Source organism: Marmota marmota, unplaced genomic scaffold (assembly GCF_001458135.2).
Source record: "Marmota marmota marmota unplaced genomic scaffold, marMar, whole genome shotgun sequence".
In the NCBI taxonomy this organism is placed as follows: Eukaryota; Metazoa; Chordata; class Mammalia; order Rodentia; family Sciuridae; genus Marmota; species Marmota marmota.
Window position 1 is genome coordinate 22,324,242 of NW_026000240.1, and position 25,971 is coordinate 22,350,212.

Consider the following 25,971-nt stretch of genomic DNA (forward strand, 5'->3'; position numbering starts at 1 on the left):
ATAAAAATTACCAAGGCACATTAGTTATGCACATGATGCTAATCCTAGAGAGACTCCTGTCCTGTAGTTTTTGTTCCCTGTTCTCTTTGGGATGTTTTTTTTTTTTTTTAATTTGAGGAAAATGTGAATGAGAACATAAATATTTAATTGCAAGACTGCAATAAGTGAGGCAGTGAAAAATAATAAAATGGACCACTGCTAAGGGCCGTGGGTCTTACATTTGAACACTTTTGGTAGGTCGGTGACCATCAATCAGCCATGTTCGGAGAGTGCTGCTTCCAGACAGGAGATGTAAAATTAACCATGGGAACTGGGACTTTTTTGGATATTAATACTGGAAACGACCCTCAACATACTGTTGGAGGTAAATAATTAGAATTTTTTCCGGTCTAATATCAGTTTTTATATTCATAAGTGTTTGGTGATCCTTATACTATTTACTCATTTATGTTAAGAATGATCCAACACATTATTATTCTTAGAAACAATTAATCCCCATTTTCTTTATTTCCTTTAAGTTAGTAACATTAAAAAACAATAAAGGGCCGGGTGTGGTGATGCATGCCTTTAATCTCAGTGGTTTGGGAGGCCGAGGCAGAAGAATTGCAGGTTCAAAGCCAGACTCAGCAATTTCGTGAGGCTGTAAGCATCCTAGTGTGACCCTGTCTCAAAATGAAAAATAAAAAGGGCTGGGGATGTGGTTCAGTGATTAAGCGCCCTCGGGTTCGATCCCTGATGCAAAAACAAACAAAGAACACCCAAGAAAGAGAGTTAGCATGGTGGTGCACACCTGTAATCTCAGTGATTTGAGAGACCAAGGCAGGAGACTCTCAAATTCAAGGCCAGCCTCAGCAATTTAGTAAGGCCCTAAGTAAATTTGCAAGACCCTCTGTAGCGTTAAAAATAAAAGGGGGGCTGGGGATGTGGCTCAAGCGGTGGCGCGCTCGCCTGGCATGCGTGCGGCCCGGGTTCGATCCTCAGCACCACATACAAAACGAAGATGTTGTATCCGCCGATAACTAAAAAATAAATATTAAAATTTAAAAAATAAATAAATAAATAAAAAATAAAATAAAATAAAAGGGGCTGGGGATGTAGCTTAGTGGTGAAGTATCCCTGGACTCAATTCCAAGTATCAAAACAATAACATCAACCAAAAAAGTCAGGTGCAGTGACCCATGGCTTCTAATCCCAGTGATATTTGAAAGGCTGAGGCAGGAGGATTATAAATTTGATGCTAGCCTGGGCAAGCAAGACCATGTCTCAAAGTAATAAATAAAACAGGCAAGGGATGTAGCTCAATGGTAAGCACTCCCTGGGCTCAATAACAAGTACTACAAAAGGAGGAGGAGGAGGAGGAGGAAAATCAAAAGATCAGAGTAGTTTGGTTAGCCTTCCAAATATTTATCTGTATTACATGTTATATATAAAACTTTATTAAAGTTCTAAGTTTCTCTCTCCTTTTTTTTTTTTTGGTGGTGCTAGAGATTGAATCCAGGGCCTTGTGTGTGCTAGAAAAACATTCTACCACTGAATTACATCCCCAATCCTAATTGTTTTTCCTATTTATTAAGAATTATTCTTTCTCTGAACTTTTTTGTGATAGTTGTTAACTAGTGATGCATGCATGTGTCAAGTCTTAATGACAGTTGATTTCAGTTACCAAGAATTTGCAGATGTGCAAACAAAGAAATCTAGTTTGTAGAACTATTCCCTGGAGGTCTGGGGCACTTGATTTGGGCTCTGTTTTCTTCACATGGATGCTCAGATCTGTTTTTTAAAATATTTTTTCCTGTCTTCCATGCCTAATCCAGCTGTTCCTTTCTCCCTAACTGGGAAAATGAAAGGTAGAAAATGTTGATCATTATTCTCAGCTGTTTCTATGTAGGAGTCTTGTTTGGAAACCAGGGGTAAATACAGCAGCATAGCTTTCTAGAAAACTGATCTTGTAGTTACCTTTACTTCTCAAAATATTTATTGCCATGCGTCTAGAGGTATAGACAGGCCTATAGCTAAATAAACTAATATTTACGAGCTGAGGATGTAGCTTAGTGTTAGCACACTTGCCTAGTATGCATGAGGTCCTCGGATCAGCCCAGTACCACAAAAACAAACAAACCAAACAAAAGCAAAAAAATCCTAACATTTATTGTTCATGTTATATGCCAGGTACTGGTCTAAATTCTTTAACTTCTTTTCATGTGTAAACTCAGTTTACTCCTACAGCAGCTCTCTGTCATAGGCCATGTTACAGTGGAGGAAACAGGCTAATAGGTTAGATCACAACTAGTTAGTGAGAGAGGGCTGGAATGTGAATCCAAATGGTCTGACCTAATAGGCACTTTCCTTTTTTTTTTTTTTTAATAAAATTGCATTTTTCTAAGATGGCTAAGATGGCACATGCCTATAATCCCAGGACTTCAGAGACTGAGGCAGGAGGATTGCAAGTTCAAAGCCAGCCTCAGCAATTTAGTGAGGCCCTAAGCAAGTTGAGACTATGTCTCAATAAAAAATAAAGTGGTTAAGTGCCTCTGAGTACCTAAATAAATAAGTAAACAAATCACATGTTCTATTGGAACAGTCTCTCTTTGAGTTGTGTATCTATTAAATGACTTCAATTGTTTGCTTGTTTTCTAAGGCTTTTATCCATTGATCGGGTGGAAAATTGGACAAGAAGTTGTATGCTTAGCTGAAGGCAATGCAGGAGACACTGGAAGTGCCATAAAATGGGCTCAGCAATTAGGTAAGTTGACTTTTAAATGTATTTCGCAGGTCAGACTTAAAGAATTCTACTATGCCACATGATTGGAGATCAGTAGGCAACAAATGGGGTATTTATTTAAATAAAACATTGCAGTGTTAGAGTTGAAGAAAATATGGAATGTTTTTATGATATTAAGGTGTTAAAGCTAGGTATTCAGGAACCATAAAGGAAAAGAATAATAGATTTAAGTGTCTAAAGTATCGGAAGTATAGGGAAAAATGTCTTAGGTAAAATTAGAAGACAGGTTAGTAAAAACAATTTGTAGCATGTCAGGAAAACAAATCACAAATAATTGACAAAGGAATACAGGCATTTCATAATAAAATGACCATTATGAACTGTTGCTTATAGCCAATAATCAAAGTAATGCATTTAAAAATATTGCCTTTTGCTGGGCAAGGTGGAGCACACCTGTAATCCCAGCTACTAGAGAGGCTGAGGCAGGAGGATTGCAAGGGCTAGTTTGGGGTGACCTAGCGAGACTATGTCTCAAAATCTGAAAATTTTTTTAAAAAAGGGCTGGGGAGGGGCTGGGGATGTGGCTCAAGCGGTAGCGCGCTCGACTGGCATGTGTGCGGCCCGGGTTCGATCCTCAGCACCACATACAAACAAAGATGTTGTGTCCACTGAAAACTAGAAAATAAATATTAAAAAAAAAAAAGGGCTGGGGAACTGTACCCAAAGGACTTAAAAACAGCATAATACAGGGATACAGCCACATCAATGTTTATAGCAGCACAATTCACAATAGCTAAACTGTGGAGCCAACCTAGATGCCCTTCAGTGGATGAATGGGTAAAAAAAATGTGGCATATATACACAATGGAATTTTAACAGCAGTAAAAGAGAATAAAATCATGGCATTTGCAGGTAAATGGATGGTGTTGGAGAAGGTAATGTTAAGTGAAGTTAGCCAATCCCCAAAAATCGAATGTCGAATGTTTTCTCTGATATAAGGAGGCTGACTTATAGTGGGGTAAGGAGGGGGAACATGGGAGGAATAGATGAATTCTACATAGGGAAGAGGGGAGGAAGGGAAAGGGAGGAGGCAGGGGATTAGCAAGGATGATGGAATGTGATGGACATCGTTATCCAAAGTACATGTATGAAGTTACGAATTGGGTGTCAACTACTTTATATACAGAGATATGAAAAATTGTGGTATATATGTGTAATAAGAATTGTAATGCAAAAAACCCCACAAAGTACATGTATAAAGACATGAATTGGCATGAACATATTTTATAAACAAAGATGAAAAATTGTGCTCCATATGTGTAATAAGAATTGTAGGGGCTGGGATTGTGGCTCAGTGGTAGAGCTCTCACCTAGCAAGGGCGGGACCCGGGTTCGATCCCCAGCACCCCATAAAAAAAATAAAGGCATTGAGTTGTGTCCATCTACACCTAAAAAATAAATATTAAAAAAAAAGAATTGTAATGCATTCCACTTTTGTGTATTTAAAAAAAATCAATTAAAAAAAAAAAGGGCTGGGGATGTAGTTCAGTGGTAGAGCATTCCCAGGTTCATTCCCCAGTACCACACATACACACACACAAAAAAAAAAAAACTACTTTTTTTTTTCCAATTGTCAGTCTGTTAGAGATTAATAAGTTTTATGATGCTCAGCATTGGTAGAAATGTAGAAAAAAAAGTATTATTATTTTCCATTGGGATGATTGTAATTAGTGTGGCCTTTCTGGAAGATAGCCAGGTAGTATGTAGCATTTTTCAGAGTGCAGACCCTTTGCATGCACTTCTGTTGATTTCCTATAAAAATCATATAGGTGGGCAAAGATGTGTACATATATGGATGTTTAATGTAGTAATTAGAAATAAGTTCTGTACAGTAATAAAGCCTGCAATAAATGTCAGTATATTCATACAGGGCAACAGTGTATATTTAAAACAGCAGTGTAGTTGCTTTTTTTTTTTGGTACTGGAGATTTAACTTAGGGATGCTCTACCACTAAGCTACATCCCCAGCCCTTTTTATTTTTTGTTTTGTGACAGGGCTTTGCTAAGTTGCTGGGGGCCTCACTAAGTTGCTGAGGTTGACTTGAATTTGCCATTCTCCTGTCTCAGCACCACAGGTTACTGGGACTACAGGATTTGCCATCTTACCTGGCTGTAGTTGCATATCTTTTTTTTTAAAATATTTATTTTTTAGTTATAATTGGACCTATATTTTTTAATTTATTTTTTTGGGGTGCTGAGGATCGAACCCAGGGCCTCACATGTGCCAGGTGAGCGCTCTACCACTGAGCCACAACCCAAGCCCCATGTAGTTGCATATCCTAATGACATGGACCATATCTGTGATGCATTAAGGAGGTGATAGAGCATTTAAAGGTTAGCCTATATAAGTAATTTTTACTTCGAATTACTCTATTGAGATATTATCCACATACATACAGTGCACCAATTTAAAGTGTACACTCCAACATTATTCAGGGCTTGCGCTCAATTTAATTTAGGAATTAGTAAGCTAATTTAGCTTTTCAAAGATATATTGTATCTAAATCTTATAAAAGTTTAATTTACCTTGAGCAATTAAAAATTGATCTTGAGGTTAGGTGTGGTGATGCATGCCTGTAAACCCAGCAGCTCAGGAGGCTGAGGCAGGAGGAGTGTGAGTTCAAAGCCAGCCTCTGCAAAAGTGAGGCACTAAGCAATTCAGTGAGACCCTGTCTCTAAATAAAATACAAAATAGGGCTACGTAAGTGATTCAGTGGCCAAGTGCCCCTGAGTTCAATCCCTGGTACCCCCCCACCAAAAAAAAAAAATTGATCTTGAGTAATTCATGATAATTCTTTCATAATAGAAGTAAAATGATTCTTGATTTTTGGCTGGTTATTTTTTTAAATAAAAAATTAAAAAGCCTAAAAATAAACAAATAAAGTGTTTTTAGAGTGTATATGTGGTGTTACGAACATCACCACTATCTAATTTTAGAATATTTTTATTTCCTGTAAAAGAAACACCCTACCCATTAGTAGCCCTGATACCATTTTTATCCTGGTCCTTCTCACCATAGCCCTGAGCTACCATTAATTTTCTTCCTGTCTGTGGATTTGCCTGTTTCAGGCATTTCATACTGATGAATTGTATCTTATGTAGTCTTTTGTTACTGACATCTTCCACTAGTGTATTTTCAAGGATCACATGTGCTATAGAATATATTAGTACTCCATTTCTTTCTTTCTTTTTTTTTAATAATTTTAGTTATAGATGGACATAATAATACCTTTATTTTATTTTTTATTTTTGTGTGGTGCTGAGGATCTCAGACCCAGTGCCCCACATGTGCTAGGCAAGCTCTCTGCCATTGAGCCACAACCCCAGTCCCTCCATTTCTTTCTTTTTTTTTTTTTAGAGAGAGAGAGTGTTTTAATATTTACTTTTTAGTTCTCGGAGGACACAACATCTTTGTTTGTATGTGGTGCTTTTTTTAAAAAAAATATTTTTTTAGAGAAAGAAAGAGAGAGAGAAATTTTTTTTAATATTTATTTTTTTAGTTTTTTCGGCAGACACATCTTTCTTTGTATGTGGTTCTGAGGATCGAACCCGGGCCGCACACATACCAGGCGAGTGCGCTACCGCTTGAGCCACATCCCCAGCCCCCCTCCATTTCTTTTTATTGCTGAATAATATTCTATTGTATGAATAAGCCATAATTTATTTATCCAGTCATCAGCTGTTGAAACTTGGGCTCTTTCTCTGCATTTCGTCTTTTATGAATAATGAACAGCTTGTTATAAAACCATATTTCCTTCATAAAGCATAGAATATTATATACCAAAATATTAATAATGCTTATAAGTAATTTAATTATAAGTAATTTACATAATTGCTGAGAGCCATAGCTGAGTCGGAATGACACATGGCATTTTTGCCAGAACAGAGTGGTTGAGAGGTGATGCCAGCAAGCCATTGAGATGATGACAGTTATGTTAAGCGGTGTATTCAATTGCATGTTAGACCCCTGCTGTCCAGCTTGGCCTGCTACTTTGGAGTTCTCCTGCTACTTTGGAGTTCTCCAGGGGATTCCCGGAGAGTTCCCATTGGTTGGGGAAGTGCTGGAGGAGGGATTTTCTGGAGGAGGGATTTGCGGTTGGTGTGTGGTGGCCCGTATGGGAAGGAACCCGCGACCTTGGCGTTATCAGCACCAAGCTCTGATGAATCCAAATTTAAAAAGTTTAGAGTAAAAAGGGTTATTTTAAGTTTATCTTTAGGGGATATATACCCCTTTCCACATAATTATGAGTAATTATAATTAAATTATGGTGCAACTTTGACTTTATTCTTTGCTGATTGGAACTGAATTGATTTGTTTGAAGAAAAAATATCTATTGGCAGAAAACACACTCCAGGAGGAAAATGCCAGTTTCTTCCTTTCTCTCTTTCTCTTTTTCTTTGAGCCTGTACCTCATTATATGCATAAGATTTCTTATTAACCAAACAACATTTATTTCAAAGCTCTTTATTATTTAAATGTTGCTTCCTTCTTAAATGTGTTTCTCCTAATATTCTAGGCACATGTCTTTAATAACTCTAGATTATCAAAAATAAAAAAAATAGTTTACATATTTCATCTCTTTTAGTTATACCTTTTATTACTTTTATTCCTTTGCAGAAGATGCAAATAGTTGATTTCATACTCATTGGTTAAAAACTACTACTCATTCCTGAGTTTCATGGGCACATTATCCAAGGGAGTCATTTCCATCGCTTAGGTGAATCCAGGCTCATTCATTGTGATTCAAAATGCTTAAAAATGCTTAGGGGTGGGTGGTTGCAGAGCAGTGGCGCATGCCTATAATCCCAGAAGCTAAGGAGGCTGAGGCAGGTGGATCACAAGTTCAAAGTCAGCCTCAGCAAAAAGTAAGGCACTAAGCAAGTCAGTGAGACCCTGTCTCTAAACAAAATACAAAATAGGGCTGGGGATATGACTCAGTGGTAGAGTGTCCCTGAGTTCAACCTCTGGTACACACACCCACACACACACAAAAAAAAAATGCTGAAAAATCTTCTCTGGGAGGTGGAGCCAAATGACCCTGAATTTGAGGAGGGACCTGAATTTCTGAGGGAAGCACAGGCCTTCCTGAAAGTCAGTTCCATCTCTGGAAGGAAAATGAGACTGTTGTGAAGGGAGAGACTAATTCAGAGTTGAATTATTTACTTTTAAATTTCAATAGCTGGCGTAGCTAAATATTGCTGGTATTTTCTGATATTTGTCTGAATTCACATTAAAAAATTCACATTTAAGCCAGGCTCGGTGGCACATGCCTATAATCTCAGCGCTAAGGAGGCTGAGTCAGGAGGCTCACCAGACTCAGCAGAAGCGAGGGACTAAGCAACTCAGAGAGACCCAGTTTCTAAATAAAATACAAAATAGGGCTAGGGATGTGGCTCAGTGGTCGGGTGCCCTGAGTTCAATCCTGGGTACCAAAAAGAAAAAAAAATCACATTTATTTGAATATATTTACTGAGAATTTGCTTTAATAAGGCATATTGAAAACAATAACTGAATTATATTCAGGAGAAACATATCATGTCAGAGCCCTAGTGACCCTGTCATCTCCTTGGAGATGTGGGTACTCTGCAGGCTCTGGGCCTCCATGTCTTTGTGTGACTTACTAGTCCTGTTCCTCCCTACGTGGTGGCTTCCTCCCACCTGTCACTGGTTGAACACAGATTGAACTTAGATTCACATGTAAAGCTATTTAAACTGGGTTAGTCTTGATTTTTAGATTTGTTTTTCAGTCTTTTGCACAGTTTCTCTGTCCACCCCCGACCTTAGGCCATATTTGGGTCCCTACATGGTCATCTCTTTTCAGTTTGGTCCATTTCTGCTCCTCTTCATTACTCTAGGTTCTATTTTGCTATTTCAATCTTGTCAATAGTTTTACATCCATCAGTTTTTATTCAATGAACAAATAACTGAGTGCTCAGGATGCACCTTTCTGTGTGCTAGGACATCAGTGACCCTCCCTGCCCTCATGGAGGTTATAGCCTAGCAGGGAAGGTGCACATTAAATTAATTTTTTAAAACTATTAAAGCTGAGCATGGTGGTATGCACCTGTAGTCCTAGGTACTTGCGAGGGATAGACGGGAGGAGTTCTTGAGCCCAGGAGTTCAAGGCCAGTCTGGGCAACATAGGAAGACCTTGTCTTAAAAATTGTGTGTGTGTGTGTGTGTGTGTGTGTGTGTGTGTTGTGTTACTGTTAAGTATCAGCAAGGAGCAGCAGTAGTAGAATCAGTGGTTGCCTTCTAAAGAGAGGACTTTGTCCAGTCTGGAGTATCAAAAGATTTTTTTAAAGAAGCAAGTAGTATTTCAGTTGAACCTGAAGAAAGAGTGAGAGTGGTTGAAGGTGTGGCGGCAGTTGGTCAAGGAGTGGTCCTAGTGTTATCCTTGGTGTGCCCAGCAGGGGTCCAGGTCCTTGGTGTCCCAAACAAAGAATTGAACAAGCCTGTAGTCCCAGCAGCTGGGGAGGCTGAGGCAGGAGGATTGCGAATTCAAAGCCCACCCCAGCAATTTATCAAGGCTGTAAGCAACTTAGCAGCACTTTGCCTCTAAATTAAAAAAAAAAAAAAAAGGAATTGAGCTACTAAACAAACAGAAGTAACAGGCAAAGTACAGATTCATTGAAGGTGAAGGTAGCACTGTATAAGGTAGAGAGAGTGAGCCGAGCAAGAGAGAGAGAGGCTCAAGGCCCAAGTGTCTGGAATTTAATGAATTTAATGTTTTGTATGCCAAGCTGTGAGGTTTGTCTCTTCCCTATATTTATCTGATTACTCCCTTTGCTTCCATTGGTTACTTTAGAAAACCTAATTAGAATATTGACCTCTTTCCCAGTTGGCTACTTTAGACTAACTACCAGTGGTGGGAGTCCATGATGACTCATCTCCCTGTCTTGTCCTCTAGGAATGTTTTTCTTGTACCTTGCCTCTGCCATCTTGGTGTCCCTCTGAACTCCTGTCTAACACGAGCAGAGAAGACCAGTGTGAAAGGCCCTGAGCAGGGAGAAACATGACATAGTTAAGGGACTGAAAGAAAGCCCTGTTTCTTTTCTACAGTTGAGGCAGTTTGCATCTCTGCCTCCTCCAATAACGAGGGTCAGGGGACATCTTTTCCTTCAGATCATTTTTAATTGCTACACGTCATGTCTGCCTGCCTCAGGCAGTTCCCATAAGACTCTTCATAAGTAATGCGTTTGAAATTATCCAGAACTCTTGTTTACTAGAAATAAAGGAACTGTATTTTTCCTCTCTGGGTACCTTCCCAAGAGAGACAAAAATCTCCCTCATTAGAGGGGATGAGATAAACATTCTCTCAAAGGTGAAGGGTTCTGAGTGACTTGTTAGGCTTCACAGTGAGTAGAGTTACAGAAGACAGCGGTCATAGTTCAAGGCCCTGCTTTCCTCTTTCCTGCTGGGAGGACACAGGAAGATGAGTCCACCCTGGTGCTGGAGTTGGAGTGGAGCCCAACAGGAGTGAAGCTTTGAGTTCTCCAGGCTTTATACCCAGGATAAATGGCTCATGCACACTGGTCAGAATTTCGTGGGTAAATTCATTTTTTCAAATTAATAAACTTCAGTGAGTTTACTAATTTGAAATAGAATTTGGGGAGCTAGGATGGTGGCTCCGCAGTGGAGCGCTTGCCTAGCACCACATAAAAAAATAAGGGCATTGTGTTGTGTCCATCTACACCTAAAAATAAATATTAAAAAAAGAAAGAAAAAAATAGAATTTGGTTCATTTGTTCCTGTTATTCAGTTTTAGTCCACTCCCCAAATCCTTTCTTTAGAAAGTATTCTTCTGTTTTTTAAATGTGAAACATTAACATCATTCCCAAAGCCAAAACCAGGAAAAAAGATACACTCAGTTTTGACCGCCCCACCCCCAGCCCTGTACTCTGTCTCCCTGCCTCTTATAGATTATTACTTCATTTATCTTCTGTACTGCCTGTTTCTTTTTGCAAAGACATCAAGATATATGTATATTTCCTTATTTTCCCTGCTTTCTTACACAAAAGTAATATGTTATATATGTCCTCTTGTACTTTGTTATTTTCACTTAATTTATTTTCTGGAAATTATTTTCACACTAGGTCCCTGGGATCCTGTGGGTCCTTTACATAGTGCACAATACTCCATTACTGATGTGCATGCAGTTAAGCCAGCCAGTGGCCTATTTTGGAGCATTTAAGTCGTTTCCAGTGTTTTGAAAATCCAGATGATGGTACAATGAATGTATGAATTTATATTTTCATATTGTTAGAGGTTTATCTTAGTAATAAATTCTCAGAAGTGGGGTTGCGGGGCTGGGGATGTGGCTCAAGCGGTAGCGCGCTTGCCTGGCATGTGTGCGGCCCGGGTTCGATCCTCAGCCCCACATACAAACAAAGATGTTGTGTCCGCCTAAAAAATAAATATAAAAAAATAAAAATAAAAAAAATAGGGCAGGGATGTGGCTCAGTGGTCGAGTGAGTGCACCTGGGTTCAAACCCTGGTACTGCCCTCCCAAAAAAACCCTCTTTAAAAAAAAAAAAAAGAAGTGGGGTTGCTTTGTCAAAGAGCAAATATACAGTAGTTTTGTTGGATATTGCTAAATTCCTCTCCGCAAGAATTATACCATTTTGTATTCACCCTAAAAAACATATGAAACTGTTGCCTTTGCAACTTACTAGTTACATGTATTGTCCAGCCTTTGAATTTTTGGGGGTAGGGAGTACTGGGGATTGAACTCAGGGACACTTGACCACTGAGCCACATCCCCAGCCCTATTTTGTATTTTATTTAGAGACAGGATCTCACTGAGTTGCATAGCACCTCACTTTTGCTGAGGCTGTCTTTGAACTCTCTATCCTCCTGTCTCAGCTTCTGGAGCTGCTGGGATTACAGGAGTGCGCCACCGCAACCCGTGAGCCTTTGAATTTTTGTCAACCTAGATGGGTGAGAAATGACATCTCAGTGTTAAAATGGTATTTATTTTTTCTTTTTCTTTCTTTTTTTTTTTTTTTTGGTATGGAGGAGTGAACCCACTGGGGCTTAACCACCAAGCCACATCCCCATCCCTTTACATTTTTATTTTAAGACAGGGTCCAACTAAGTTGCTGAGGCTGGTCTTGAATTTATGATCCTCCTGCCTCAGCCTCCCAAGTCACTGGGATTACTGGCATGTACCACTATGCCCAGCAGCATTTCTTTTTTATTATGGGTGAAGGTGAACCTCTGTCCCTATGTTTGAGAAACAATAAATACTACTTCAAGTCTGTTGAGGTATAATTGCATAAATTAAGTTCACCTATTTTAAATGTTCTGCGAGCTTTGACAGTATACTTGCAGTCATTTATATGTGTACATATCTGTGTGTGTGTGTTTGGGTTTTGGTGTATAATTGTACAGATGTTTTAGGACCTTCATAGACTAATGCAGTCATTAACAAGGATAATCTCTGCCCAACTCTAATCCCTTTTACTGTTTTTGTTTTTTTAATTCTACCTGCTTTTTAAAGAGTTCTTTTTTTATGCTGAACAAAAGTTCTTTTCTTAAAAGTATGTTAAGCAGAATTTTTTAATTTTGCTAGGCACACTTTACATACCTGTAATCCCAGCTATTCCAGAAGCTGGGGCAAGAGGATCACAAGTTCAAGGGCAGCCCCAACAACTTAGTGAGACCCTGTTTCAAAATAAAACAAAAAGGTCTGAGGGTGTAACTCAGTGGTAGAGTGCTTGCCTAGCATGTGCAAGTCCCTGGGCTCAATGGCCAGTACCACCCCCCCACCCACCCCGAGGCCCCCAACAACAAAGTTTTTAATTTAATTTTGGTGAAATTTAATGTATCAGTTTTTTGTTTTATAGACTGCTTTGGATAGTATATCTAAGGCTATTTGACAGGTTTTCTTTCATATTTTCTCCTAAGACTGGCATAGTTTATGTTTTACATTTAGATGTACGATCCATATTTAGTTAATTTTTCTATTAAAGCATGAGGTTTGGTCAAGGTTCTTTTTTTACATATGAATATCCTTTGGCTTTTTTTTTTAATGACATGGCAATGAACTCTTAATTCTCCTTTTTTGAAAATTATGGGGTCTTTTTTTTGTTTTTATTCTGAAGTTTATTTTTATAAGGTGTAGAATTCTGGGTTGTCAGTTCTTTTTCTTGATTACTTGGGCTGGGGCTGTAGCTTAGTGGCAGAGAGCTTGCCTAGCAAGAGTGAGGCACTGGGTTTGATCCTCAGCATTCATCTTTAATTACATAAATAAATAATCACAAAAATAAATAAATAAAAAGATATTGTTCTTAGCTAAGTGCATTGACACAGGTCTGTAATCCCAGCAGTTTGAGATGCAGAGGCAGGACAATCAAAAGTTCAATGCCAGCCTCAGCAATTTAGCTGAGGCCCTGTCTCAAAATAAAAATGACTAGAAGCCTATAATCCCAGGAGGCTGAAACACTTTGAAGCCAGTTCAAAGTCAGCCTCAGCAACATCAAGATGCTAAGCAACTCAATGAGATCCTGTCTCTAGATAAAATACAAAATAGGGCTGGGAATGTGGCTCAGTGGTTAGTACCACTGAGTTCAATCCCCAGTACCAAATAAATAAATAAATAAAAATAAAAAGGGCTGGGAATATGACTCAGTGAGAGAGCACCCCTGGGTTCATCCCCAGTACCAAAGGAAAAGAAATGTTCTACTACCTTTTTGTCTCATACTTTCTGATGAGAAATTCACAATTCGTAGTTATTTGAATATTTGTTCTCCATTATATAATCTGACTTCATTACAAGATTTTTCTTTGCCTTTTGTTTTTGGCTTTCAATTTTATTATGATGTGTCTAAGCAAAAGTTCTTTGTGTTTTAGCTTGTTTGGGATTTGCTGAGATTCTCTTCATTTTAGAGTCTTCTATTCATTTATTCATGTTTTACTGATATATAAAAATGGGCTGGAACTGTAGCGTGGTGGTAGAGTGTTTGCTTGGTATGTGCATTGGTTCAAAACCAACAAAAAATGCATAAAAATTGTATATATTAGTGGGGTACCATGTGATGTTTCAATATATTTGTATGTTATAAAAATGATTAATCAGGGTAAACATATCTGTTTCCTCAAACATTTATCATTCCTTCATGGTAAACACTTTTAAAATCCTTGATGGTACTGGTGCTTGAACCCAAGGCCTTACACATGCATATTTAGTCCATGATCATTATCTGCAGTCACCCTCTTGTGTGATAGCATGAGATTCTTAGCCGTGCCTGTGTGCTGGGGATGAATCCAGAGCCCTGTGCATGTACCTAGAGATTATTGAATTTGTAGATTTTTATTTTTCGTTCACTGTGGGAAGTTTATAGTCATTTTTTTCTTCAAATAGTTCATTAGTGGTGCTTTTTCCTGGGACTCAAGAGACAAATGTTAGGCTTTCTTTTTGTCCCACAGGTCTTAGAAGCTCTGTTTTGCTTTTGGGGTTTTTTGCTTTTTGGGGTTTTTTTTCCTCCCTCTTGTTAAGATAGGATGATTTCTTTTGCTTTGTCCCCACTTTACTGGATTTCCCCCTCTGTCTTCTCTATTCATCTATTGACCTATGCCATAAATTTTGAAATTTTGATTATTATATTTTTCAGTTTTGAAATTTCCTTTTGGTTCTTATTGCCACCTTCTATTTCTTATTGTGAGTGTCTGTCTTCCCGTTTGTTTCAAGAGCATTCATCCCTTTGAGCATGGTGGTAACAGCTGTCTTTCAGATTCTGCCTGATAGTCCCCAATGCCCATGACATTGTGGGATTGGTATCTATTGTCTTTTCCTTTGCAAGTAGTTGAGATTTCCTTTGTCTCTCATGTGTTGATCAATTTTCTATTGTTTTCAAAATTTGAATTTCATGCAACTCCTGGTCTTCNGTGGGGAGGGGGGAGGGTGGAGGATGGGAAAGGCAACGGAGCACAACAGACACTAGGATGGCAATATGTAAATCAATGGATGTGTAACTGATGTGATTCTGCAATCTGTGTATGGGGTGAAGGTGGGAGTTCATAACCCACTTGAATCAAAGTGTGGAATATGATATGTCAAGAAATTTGTAATGTTTTGAACAACCCACAATAAAAAAAAATAAAATAAAAAAAAATAAAAATATATATATAGTTTTTTGGTGGTGCTGGGGCTCAAACCCAATACCTTGCAATCACTAAGCAAGCACTTTACCAGTCCCATCCCCAGCATCCCCAAGCTACATCCCCACCCCCATAAAAATCTTTGTGAGGTAATTTTCCTGAGCACCTTTCTCTCACTGATCTCTTGAATACTTTTTGTCAGGAGCCATGCCCTGGTGTTCTAGCTAGGAAGTTGCTTCTGTTTCCCTCCTGTACCGAACACCTTCCCCGCTGTTTCTGGCTCCTCATCTGGGTGGCAAGAGGGACTTCCATAGTGCTCCTATCTCAAGTTTTGGTTGCCTCTGCTGTGATGGCTGTTGTTAGTCACAGGGTTTCTTGGGGTGGGACAGATACCAAGGGGGAAAGAAGAAGAACGCAACAGAGATGCCCCTTGTGCTCTTGGCCTGCAGTACTGTATTACTGTGTCCCTGGGCTGTCGCTGATGCTACCTTGGGATTGCCTGGGAGCTCCAGCCTGAGAGAAAGAAAAATCTACAAAGCAAAAAATGGTACTTTCCTCACTGTGTCCCATCCAAACCCATCTCCTGTGTCTCAGACTGGTGGGAGTGGACTTTTCTCAAAGCTCTTTTTGTGCCCAGTATCAATCCGGTTTCCGGTTTCACGCTGTCCCTGAGCCTAGGCCAGGAGACACCAGAACACAAAACAGGAAACTGACCGTCAGTTTGGTGGCATTTGGTGTCCTCCCCCTCTTGCTGGCTTATTCTTCAGAGTCCTCAGCTAGCTTCTCCCTGCATTCCACCCAGGACTGTAGCTGCAGTCAGTGGGAGAGAGCAGAGTGTGCTAATTCCTAAAGCTTTTCATCAGTGAGCCCATTGGAGAGTGGTTTAAGTGGAAGATTATTTAAAGAAATTCTTCAAGCAAGGAATGGAACAAACAGTGAAAAATGTGAATAACTTAAATCTCTTTTTTTCCCCATGTTTCCTTGCCTGTTATCAAAAGCTTTCCTCAAACCAGCTGTCTAGTGTGCATTTTCACATCTTGTCTTGATTTTAAAACTTACACATGACTTTTTTTTAAAAGTATAGATTTTAAAACAAACTTTTAACATTAGTTTTTGAAGTGCCAAAGATATTTTGCATGTTATGGTTTAGATATGAGGTGTTCCCCAAGCTCCTATGTAAAAGAATGCAAGAGAGTTTAGAGGTGAAATGGTTGGGTAATGAGAGTCCCAGTAGGGATTAACTGGGTGGTAACTATAGGCAAGTAGGGTATGACCACAGGAGGTAGGTCCCTAGGGGTGTGCTTTTGGGTTATCTATTTTGTCCTGGGTGAATGGAACTCTATTTCCCGGTGCCACATCTCAGCTGCTTCCCTCTGCCACACACTTCCACCGTGATGCTCTACTTCACCCCAGGCCCAGAGCCACAGAGTTGGCCATCTGTGGAGTAAGACCTCTGAAGCCATGAGCCCAAATAAACTTTTCCTCTTCTAATTATCCTTGTCAGGTCTTCTGACCATGAAAAACAGAAGACCTGACTAAAATAGTGGGTAAAGTTTATGAATCCGATGATTGTCACATTGAGTAAAATTTTTAGTTATTATTGGACAATCTTCAATAATTTGATTTTAATATACATGCTCCTTATATGTCTTTCTTTAACCAGTTGTTCATTATTAGTGTAACAAATCATGTATTGAAATAAAACCAATTTTATTAAGGCTGTATAAAAACAGTAATATTTATTATGACTGATTCCTGAGCTTTTTCATCTGACCCTTCTGCATGCTCCTTCAAAAATCACTTCACAGGGGGGCTGGGGTTGTAGCTCAGTGGTACAGCACTTGCCTAGCATATGTGAGGCACTGGGTTTGATTCTCAGCACTGAATATAAATAAATGAATAAATAAAGGTCCATCAACAACTAAAAGTATGTATAAAAGAACTTTAAAAAAAATTATTTCCCAGAAAAGGATACTTAAATGACCAGTGAAAAGGTATTATTGACTTCATTAGTCAACAGGGAGATGTAAAATCAAACCAATAAGCAATGCCATCAATATAACTAAAATGTAACATAGATAACGTCAATTATTGCCAAGGACATAAGATGCCATACCTGTAGGAACCTTAAATTGGTACAACCAATTTATTTATTTATTTATTTTTTTTTTTTGTGAGAGAGGGAGGGAGGGAGAGAGAGAGAGAGAATTTTTAATATTTATTTTTTAGTTCTCGGCGGACACAACATCTTTGTTTGTATGTGGTGCTGAGGATCGAACCCGGGCCGCACGCATGCCAGGCGAGCGCGCTACCGCTTGAGCCACATCCCCAGCCCCTGGTACAACCAATTTAGAAAAGTATTTGGCAGCATCAACTAAAGCTAGTCCCAAATATGAAGATCCTATAACTAGCTATTCCATTTCTTGGAATTAATAAATAGAAATGTACACATATGTCCACCAAAAAGAATGTACACAAGGGTTTAGTGTGGTCTATTTATATTAACAAACACTGGAAACTACCCAAATGCCTATCAGCAGCAGACTAGATTAATGAGTTGTGTAAAGTCACATGGTAGAATACCACATGAATGGAGTATAACTAACTACTTGAGCAATCTGAATGAACCTCCCAAGTGTGATGTTGAATAAGAGAAGTTTCTATGTAGATTTAGGTATGGGTTACCTGGATGTGTTCACCCTGTGAACATTCATTCAGGGGGCTGGTGATCTGCGCAGTGGAAGGAACATTTGCCTAGCATGCAGGAGACCCTACATTTGATCCCCATCACTGCAAAAAAAAGGAAGGAAAATAAGTTTATCATCCATAAACTTAGTACTTGCACATTTTTCTGTATATATTTTATATACTTCAGCAAAAAGTTTACTAAATGAATTAAGTTTTGTTTTTCTATTTTTGCTTGTTTTTATTTTTATTTTTTAAGTTTTTTAAAATTTTTTTTTTGGGGGGTGGTACCAGGGATTGAACTCAGGGGCACTTAACCACTGAGCCACATCCCTAGCCCTATTTTGTATTTTATTTAGAGACAGGGCCTCACTGAGTTGCATAGCACCTCTCTTTTGCTGAGGCTGGCTTTGAACTCACCATCCTCTAGTCTCAGCCTTCTGATCCGCTGGGATTATAGGTGTACAACACCATGCCCAGCTGTTTGCTTGTTTTTGAAAGATTGACCTTTAATATATCTATTACTGGCCACTTATTGAACTCATAAAATGGAGTAATTTTTCAGTTGATTCTCTTGTATATTATAGATGATTCTTTCATCAGAAAACTAGGAGATCTTATCTTCAGAAAATTTTGTTTTGTTTTTGTTTTGTTGCTGAAGTGGAACCCAGGGCCTCTTGCATGCTAAGTGTGCTCTCTGCCACTTAGTGACACCCCTGTCCCCAGGAGAATAATTTTTAATGCCAAAGAAACAGACATAGAATTGCTTCTGTAGTAGCCCAAATATCTAAAAAAAAAAAAGAGGGCCTGCCGCATGCAGAGCTTGCCTGGAAGAGCCTCTGTTTTCATTGTCCCCTCTCCCTTCTGTGGGCTCATAAACCTGTGCAGTATAAGAACTCAGAACTAGAACACAGTGACCTTTGTGCTGACTTTTTTAAGGGAGCATCATTTATATTATATTCACAATGCCTGGGATGCAGGTAAATGCTAGTTGTGTAACATAATTCTGTTTGTCCCTCCCCAACCCCTTCGTTTTGTTTTAGGGGTTTTTTTGTTGTTGTTTGTGTGTTTGTTTTTGCAGATCTTTTCACAGATGCTGCTGAGACTGAAAAAATGGCCAAAAGTTTGGAAGATTCTGAAGGAGTTTATTTTGTTCCATCTTTTAGTGGATTACAGGTACTTTTTTTTTTTTTAAGTTCATGGCAATTGCAAACATTTTTCTGTTCCCACCACACCCCAAATTATGTATCTGTCACTCTATTACCTGGAAATTTGGCTGCTGAAAATAACTAAGATGAAAGGTACATTCTAGGACTGTGAAGTTGGGCTCTGGCCCAGCACAGATTCCATAAGAGAGCAGAATGTCCCTTAAGTGTGACCCTGCTGGCTTGGCTTGTACTTGCAGAATTCAGCTGGCTTCTGCTTAGAACTCTGTCCCTTGGCAGACTTAAGAGTTGGCAGGTTTGTCATAGAACTTTTACATAAGACTGAGGAGGATTACTTTATCATGACTAAAAATAGTCATTTCCTAGTAGGGGGAAAATATATCAGTAAATGGGCATTCTGTACCAAATAGAAAGTGTACCATTGGGAACCAGAAAAATAATGTCAGGGCATATTCACACTCTACCACATGCACAGGTAATGTACATATTTTAAAGTTATATCTTTGTAAGTTTTGATAACTTTTTTCAGAACTCAAGATTTCTTTTCATTAATTCTTGTGGTGGAGTTACTTTGCCTAATCGAAAACTGAACCTGGTTTTAAAAAATGATCAAAAGTTTGGAAGATTCTAAAGAAGTTTATTTTGTTCCATCTTTTAGTGGATTACAGATGTTTTTTAAGTTAATGGCATTACAAACATTTTTTTTTCTTCTACCACATCCCAAATTTTGTATCTGTCACTCTGTTACCTAAAGATTTGATTTTGTAACATTGAACTTTTTATTTAATTGAAAGAACTGTGATCCCACCTTGTATTTTAGCATATGTCACAAAGACTTTTAAAAGAGATTTTCAAGTACACTATTATGAACAAATTTACTTTCTGGGAATGTTTTATACCATTCCCTTTAAGCTTCCTATAAAAATTTTCTTTCTTTCAAAAAATAAAATTTTTCACTTGGAGAATTTGTCTTATACTTGAGCAATCAGATAAGGTCCAAAATTTTAAAGTTTGGCACATATAACATAGAACCTGGTAAAAGAAAACGTAAATCAGGGTGTTTTAAATCTTAAATGTACTCTACCTTCAGAACTAGAATTAAAAATAGCATTCTTTGATGTCTTTAATATTCTCCTCCTGTGTGTTTGTCCTAAAGGCCTGAAAGCTGATGGAGTGTATGTAGAGATTACACTTCATCCTCTTCAGGGTGATGCGAGGCAACTCCAAACAGCAGCCATGGCAGGACAGGAAGCAAAAGTTTTCTATCTAATTGAGGTTTCAGGAAGAAGGTTAAATGGGTAATTGTCATCAGCAAAGGTAGGGCTTGGTTAGGTTTTTATAGATTCTTTCCTTTCTGAAAAATGTGCTGTGGGACTTAGTAGTGACTTTGTCTTGACAGCTCCATCTGTACATTTCATCACCACATCCTGTTCAAATAATACATAGTTTGTGATTTAAAAAAAGAAGTCTTGCCAAAGCCCAAGAGCTTTAGACAGTAGTGTTACAGATAGGATTTTTAGTTTCAGCTTGATAAAGCCTCTCTGTCCTGCGAGATGACAACCTGGTTATCTCTTGGCAGCAGAGGGCTGGTGGGGGTGTCTGTGGGGGAGGACCGCAGGCCGGTATTTCCCAACATAAAATGAAGCTCTTAATTGAAAACTGAAAGTTAACTCAAACAATAGTGTGTTGATACAAAGCTGTTTGGAAAAATAAGGAGGCAGAATGTGTCAACAACTAGAGAAAATGAAAGATGGGGAATGGAAAGAAGGAAGGTTCAAGTGCCTGATGCTGCCTTTAGTTTTAGGATGTTATTAGAGCTTCAGAGAGTGAGGACAGCGTAAGATATTGAAGTCTCCTGTTACTCTCAGTTTCTCAAGAAGTTTGCTGAGAAGAGGGTGCTGGATCATGAGCTTTGTGGCAAATGGGGAAGTCTGGGACAGGCACTCTGGGGATGGCAGAGGTGTGGACCACACACCTGGGTGGCACCAGTGAATGCAACCATTGTGGCTTTGTTTTAGCAGGGCTTGTGCTTTGGAAAGCAAGATAGTAGGCATTGGAGGTAAGCATCAGTAGCTACCTACTTAGGCACTGGTCTGTGCTGATGGTGGAGTAGATAGACAGGACTAGGAGCCAAGTCTCAGTCTTCAGAGGATGAGGAGTGGTGTGGTTTAGATTTGAGATGTCCCCCAGAAGCTTGTGGGTGAGACAATGCAAGGACATTCAGAGGTGAAGTGCTTAGAGATATAACCTAATCACTGGGTAGATCCACTGATGCCAGTGATTAGCTGGGTGGTGAATGTAGGCAGGCAGGGTGTGGCTGCAGGAGGTAGGTCACTGGGGGCGTGCCTTTAGGGTTTCTATTCTGTCCCTGGTGAACAGAGCGCTCTCTGCTTCCTGTTTGCAGCGTCCTGAGCTGCTTTTCTCCTCCGTGCCTGCATTCCTGATGTTCTGCCTCACTTCAGACCTAGAGCTGTGGAGTTAGCTCTCTGTGGACTGAGACCTCTGAAACTGTTAAAACCCAAATAAACTTGTCTGTCCTCTGTGTTGTGTCAGGTCTTTTAGTCCCAGTGAGGAAAAAGCTGACTAAAACAGAGAGATTTGCTGGGCATGGTGCCACACCCCTATAATCCTATCCATGGGGGGATAATTCAAAGTCATCTTCAACAACATAGCAAGACCCTAAGCAACTTAGCAAGACTCATTCTCAAAAAATGAAAGGAGCTGGGATGAAGTTTAGTGGTAAAACACCTCTGGGTTCAATCCCCAGTACCAAAAATAAAAATTAAAAAAAAAAAAGGCAATAGTACTATAAAGGGTTTAGACAAGGAATAATAATAAATAATTATAGTGGCATCTAACCTGTGAATACTCACTATGCATCAGATATGTCCTAAATTCGTTCATTCTTTATTTTTTTTCTAAGCTGCTGGGGTTAGAATCTAGAAGCCCACGCCAGGCAGGTGCTCAGCTACTTAGCTACATCTCCAGTCCTGCTTTATTTCATTTCATTTCACTTCACTTCACTGTTTTACAACAGGGCCTCACTAAGTTGCAGATGCTGGCCTTGAACTTGATCCTCCTGCCTCAGCCCCCTGAGTAGCTGGGATTATAGTCTTGTGTCACCATAATCCACTGTCCTAAATTCTTTACATGCAGTATTTCATTTAATCCTCAGTAACTCAACAAGGTAGAAGATACTCGAATCATCCCACTCTGGAGATGGGGAAAATGAGATTGATTGCTTGCTTGATTTTTGGAACTGGGGATGTGACCCAGGGCTTAATGCATGCTTGGCAAACACTTTACAACTGAGCTATGTCCCCAGAGTGAAAACTGAGGTTTAGAGCTGTTAAATCACTTGTCTGGTCTCACCTAGCTAGTGAGTGGCAGAACTGGTTTTAGAACCTAAGCATTCTGACTCCAGAGTCCAGGCTCTTAACTGCTCTGTCAGATGGCCTTATGGTATGACATAAAATACTATGGCAGTCAGAACACACAGTAGGTGCATACATTCAGAGTCTGGGTTGACAAGGGCAAGAAGCATGGCATTAACCATCCTACAATTCCCCATCAGATTCAGCTGAGATCCTGGTGGTGACAAGGGCCCTGGGGCAGGTAGTCTGTGCCCTGGGAAAGAGGTAGCTAGCTTTGCTTAGGGAGCCAAACAGTTTTGCTGAGTGCTACTAATCCTTGTTGGTTGATGGTTCTGTGGAGGCTTAGTCATTAGGATTGGCAGTGACAGCCTGAAGTTGTGGCTGTAGGCCATCTGCCATAATGGAGTGTGTCCAGGCCTGTAGAAGGACCTTCCTGGTGTTTCCTACCAGGACACAGACTCACATGGACTAACATGGGGGTGTTGTAACTTGTAAAGAAATTTTAAGTTTCTATGGAATACCTCCTTAATGTTGAATTTCTTTTTTAATTTTTTGTTGGTCCTTTTTAATTATACATGACAGTAGAATCAATGTGATATAATTATACAAGCATGGAATTTATCTTTTTCTAATTAGGATCCCCTTCTTATGGATATACATGATGGTGAGATTCCTTGTGATATAGTCATATATGTACATAGGAAAATTATGTCAGATTCATTCTGTAAGAATTCCTTAAGTAATTAGCAAAAGTATTATTTGTTTCTTTATTCACTAAATGTTAATTGGTCCTCTCTAAAGTGCTACATACAGTGGTTGGAGACACCTTGTGAGCATAAGACGAGGTTCCCTTTATGGCATTTACAGTATAGAGGGGAAGATTGAATCAATAATCCCACAAACGTGGTCATAAACTGGTGCATAGTATCATGGCAAATTGTAGAGTTCCATAAAAGCATGTAATGGGGAACCTAATCTAGTCTCTGGATCAGAAGTTTTCTCTGAGGAAACTGAGCAAAGATTTGGAGGAGGATTATAAAATAACCAGGAGAAGGAGTATAGAAAATTTTCTAAGGAAAGAGATACCAGGCATGGTGGGGCACACCTATAATCTCAGCCACTTAGGAGGCTGAGGCAGGAGGATCCCAAGTTTGAGGCCAGCCTGGAGAGCTTATCAAAACCCTGTCTCAAAATTAAAAACAAAAAGGGTTGAGGATGTAACTCAGTGGTAGAGCACCCCTGGGTTCGATTCCCAGTTCCTCAAAATAAAGAAGAAAAGCCCTGAAGCTAGAGTACTATTTTGGGGAAGCCATTTTCTTGGTAGCACTAGTGTGTCCATATGTCCTGAGTATATTCATGTGTCAGAACTGTTCTTCTGTTTCCTTATGAGATTGTAAGCTCTTGCAGGGATCTTTGTTTTATATCTTTATATCCTATATGTCCTAGAATTGTCTTGCATTCTGGGGATACAAAGACTTTTTTTTTTTTTTTTTTTTTGGTACCAGGAATTGAACTCAGGGATACTCAGCCACTGAGCCACATCCCCAGCCCTATTTTGTATTTTATTTAGAGACAGGTCACTCTGAGTTGCTTAGTGCCTTGCAGTTGCTGAGGCTGGCTTTGAATTCAAGCTTCTGCTGTCTCAACCTCCTTAGCCATTGGGATTAGAGGGGTGCGCCACCATGCCCTGTGATTTATACAGACTTTATCCAATGAATACGTCTGACAATATGTGTGATGTAAGCTGTGCCACTGAAAAGAATGTTTTTGTTTTTAAATCTTAAATCTAATTTATATCCTTAACAAGTCACTCTACATAGTGGTTGAGTGCCCCTGGTTCAATCCCATCCCCTGTACCAAAAAAAAAAAAAAATTATCCTAGGGCTGAGGGTGTAGGTGGCTGGCAGTGCACTTGTCTAGCTCCAGGCCTTGTAATTCCAGCTCCAACACCACAGGAAAAAAAAAAAAAAGAAGAAGAAGAAGGAAAGAAAGTAATCCTAATGTTTAATTTTTGGATTATCGTTTATTTTTAAGTATTCTTGTAACATGCCTATTTTTATTGTATAAATTTCCTCAAGTCTGTAGACATAACTAAGAACATTTATAATACATTCTTTTTACCTCTTCCTTTAGGCTCCATTAAATGACCCCTGTGCATGTGCTTCTTTTATGGGTTTGAAGCCTTCTACCAATAAACACCATCTTGTCCGAGCAATACTGGAGTCAATAGCTTTCAGGTAAGAAAATCTGCCCCAAGCTCCCTGCCTCTCATCTACATGCTTTGCCATTTCCTGTATTAATTTGCTATCAAATTAAAATATTCAGTGCTTACAGACCCAGATCTTTAAGGTGGGCCTACCAAGCCCACCCATGTGCATGCATGCTTGTCTGTCAGTGCATAGGAGGGTCCACAAGCAGGTGGTGCTCATCCTGTCCTTCATTGTCCCAGAAGCTTATTGACTGTCCCCTCCATATAGGGGTGGCCTCTCAGGCCCCATGAAGAGAAAGAATGCCAAGAAGGGTGAGGGTGGGGCCAGAGCTGGTAAATAAGAATGGGGGAGGGGGACCTTCCCACCCCTTCCCAGGTTAGAGGATTATTTTCTAGTTAGATAGTAAAACAAGATCAGCACTTCTAAAAAATTGAAAATTTTTTACTTTTCATTAAGTTATTTAATTTAAACTTTCAGTTTAAAACATACTGCATTTGATCTAATCTGTTCTGATTGCTAATTTCCTTGATATTTCATTTAAATAGTACCAGTATTAGATTTGATTTTTGAAATTGAATGATTTTTAAAAACATCCAGGGGAGGCTGATGCTGTAGCTCAATGGTAAAGTACTTGCCTCACATGTATGAGGCACTGGGTTCTATTCTCAGCACCACATAAAAATAAATAAAGATACTGTGTGTTCATCTACAACTAAATAAATATTAAAAAAAAAAAAAAATCCAGGACTGGGGTTAAAGCTCAGTGATAGAACATGTATTGTCCATATGTGAGGTGCTGGGTTCTATTCTCAGCACCACAGGAAAAAAAATAAGAATAAAAAAATTCCAGGGCTGGGGTTGTAGCTCAGAGGCAGAGCACTTGCCTAACATGTGTGAGGCACTGGGTTTGATCCTTAGCACCACATAAAAATGAAACAAATAAAATAAAAGCATACTGTCCATTTACAACTATAAAAAATAAATAAATTTTTAAAAATTCCAATTTCTCTTAAGCATGAAAGGTTCAAACTGGAATTTTCAAAGGTGTAGTTTCCTTATTCATGAGGGAGAATTCAAATTTATAATGCTTCTATTATCCAAGACTTAAATCATCAGAATTATTATTTATATATATTTCCTGTGATCCTTTTGCTATGGGACAAGTGTAGATTGTTAAAACTAAGAACACAGCTGTCAGAGCTGGGTGCAATAGTGGCATAGGCTATAATCCCAGGCTGAGGCAGGAGGATCACAAGCTCAAAGACAGCCTCAACAACTCAAGCAAGACCCTGTGTCAAAAAATAAAATCAGAAAAAAGGGCTGAGGATATAGCTCAGTGGTACAGTGCCCCCCAGGTTCGATCCCCATTGTGGGGGTGGATATAGCTGTCATGATAAAGAATATTTGTTTCATTTAGTTTAAAATAAGTTAATGTCCATGATTACAAAATAATTGTATTTGATGAATTCTATTAAATGTTATTTGTGGTATCTCATCTTAATGAATACCTTTTAAATAGCTAATTGCTTTACTTTTTTTTGAAGAATGGTAAAAGATTTAACTTTGTTGTAAAATAAAAAACATGCTATATGAAGGGGGGAAGCATGAAAAGCCGAGCTGCTGTTTAAATCAGGCATCTGCTAGGCATTCT

General features: G+C 39.0%; 1 protein-coding gene across 1 annotated transcript in view; it reads left to right on the forward strand.

Annotated features, from left to right (window-relative positions):
• The window catches only part of Gk5 (glycerol kinase 5), a 62,109-nt gene that overhangs the window by 31,501 nt on the left and 4,637 nt on the right, over positions 1 to 25,971 (forward strand). Inside the window, exons 10-13 of the mRNA XM_015486750.2 lie at positions 238 to 364; positions 2,639 to 2,743; positions 18,652 to 18,746; positions 24,244 to 24,347. Coding sequence (XP_015342236.1) covers positions 238 to 364; positions 2,639 to 2,743; positions 18,652 to 18,746; positions 24,244 to 24,347 — 431 coding nt within the window. The remainder of the gene's footprint in view (positions 1 to 237; positions 365 to 2,638; positions 2,744 to 18,651; positions 18,747 to 24,243; positions 24,348 to 25,971) is intronic.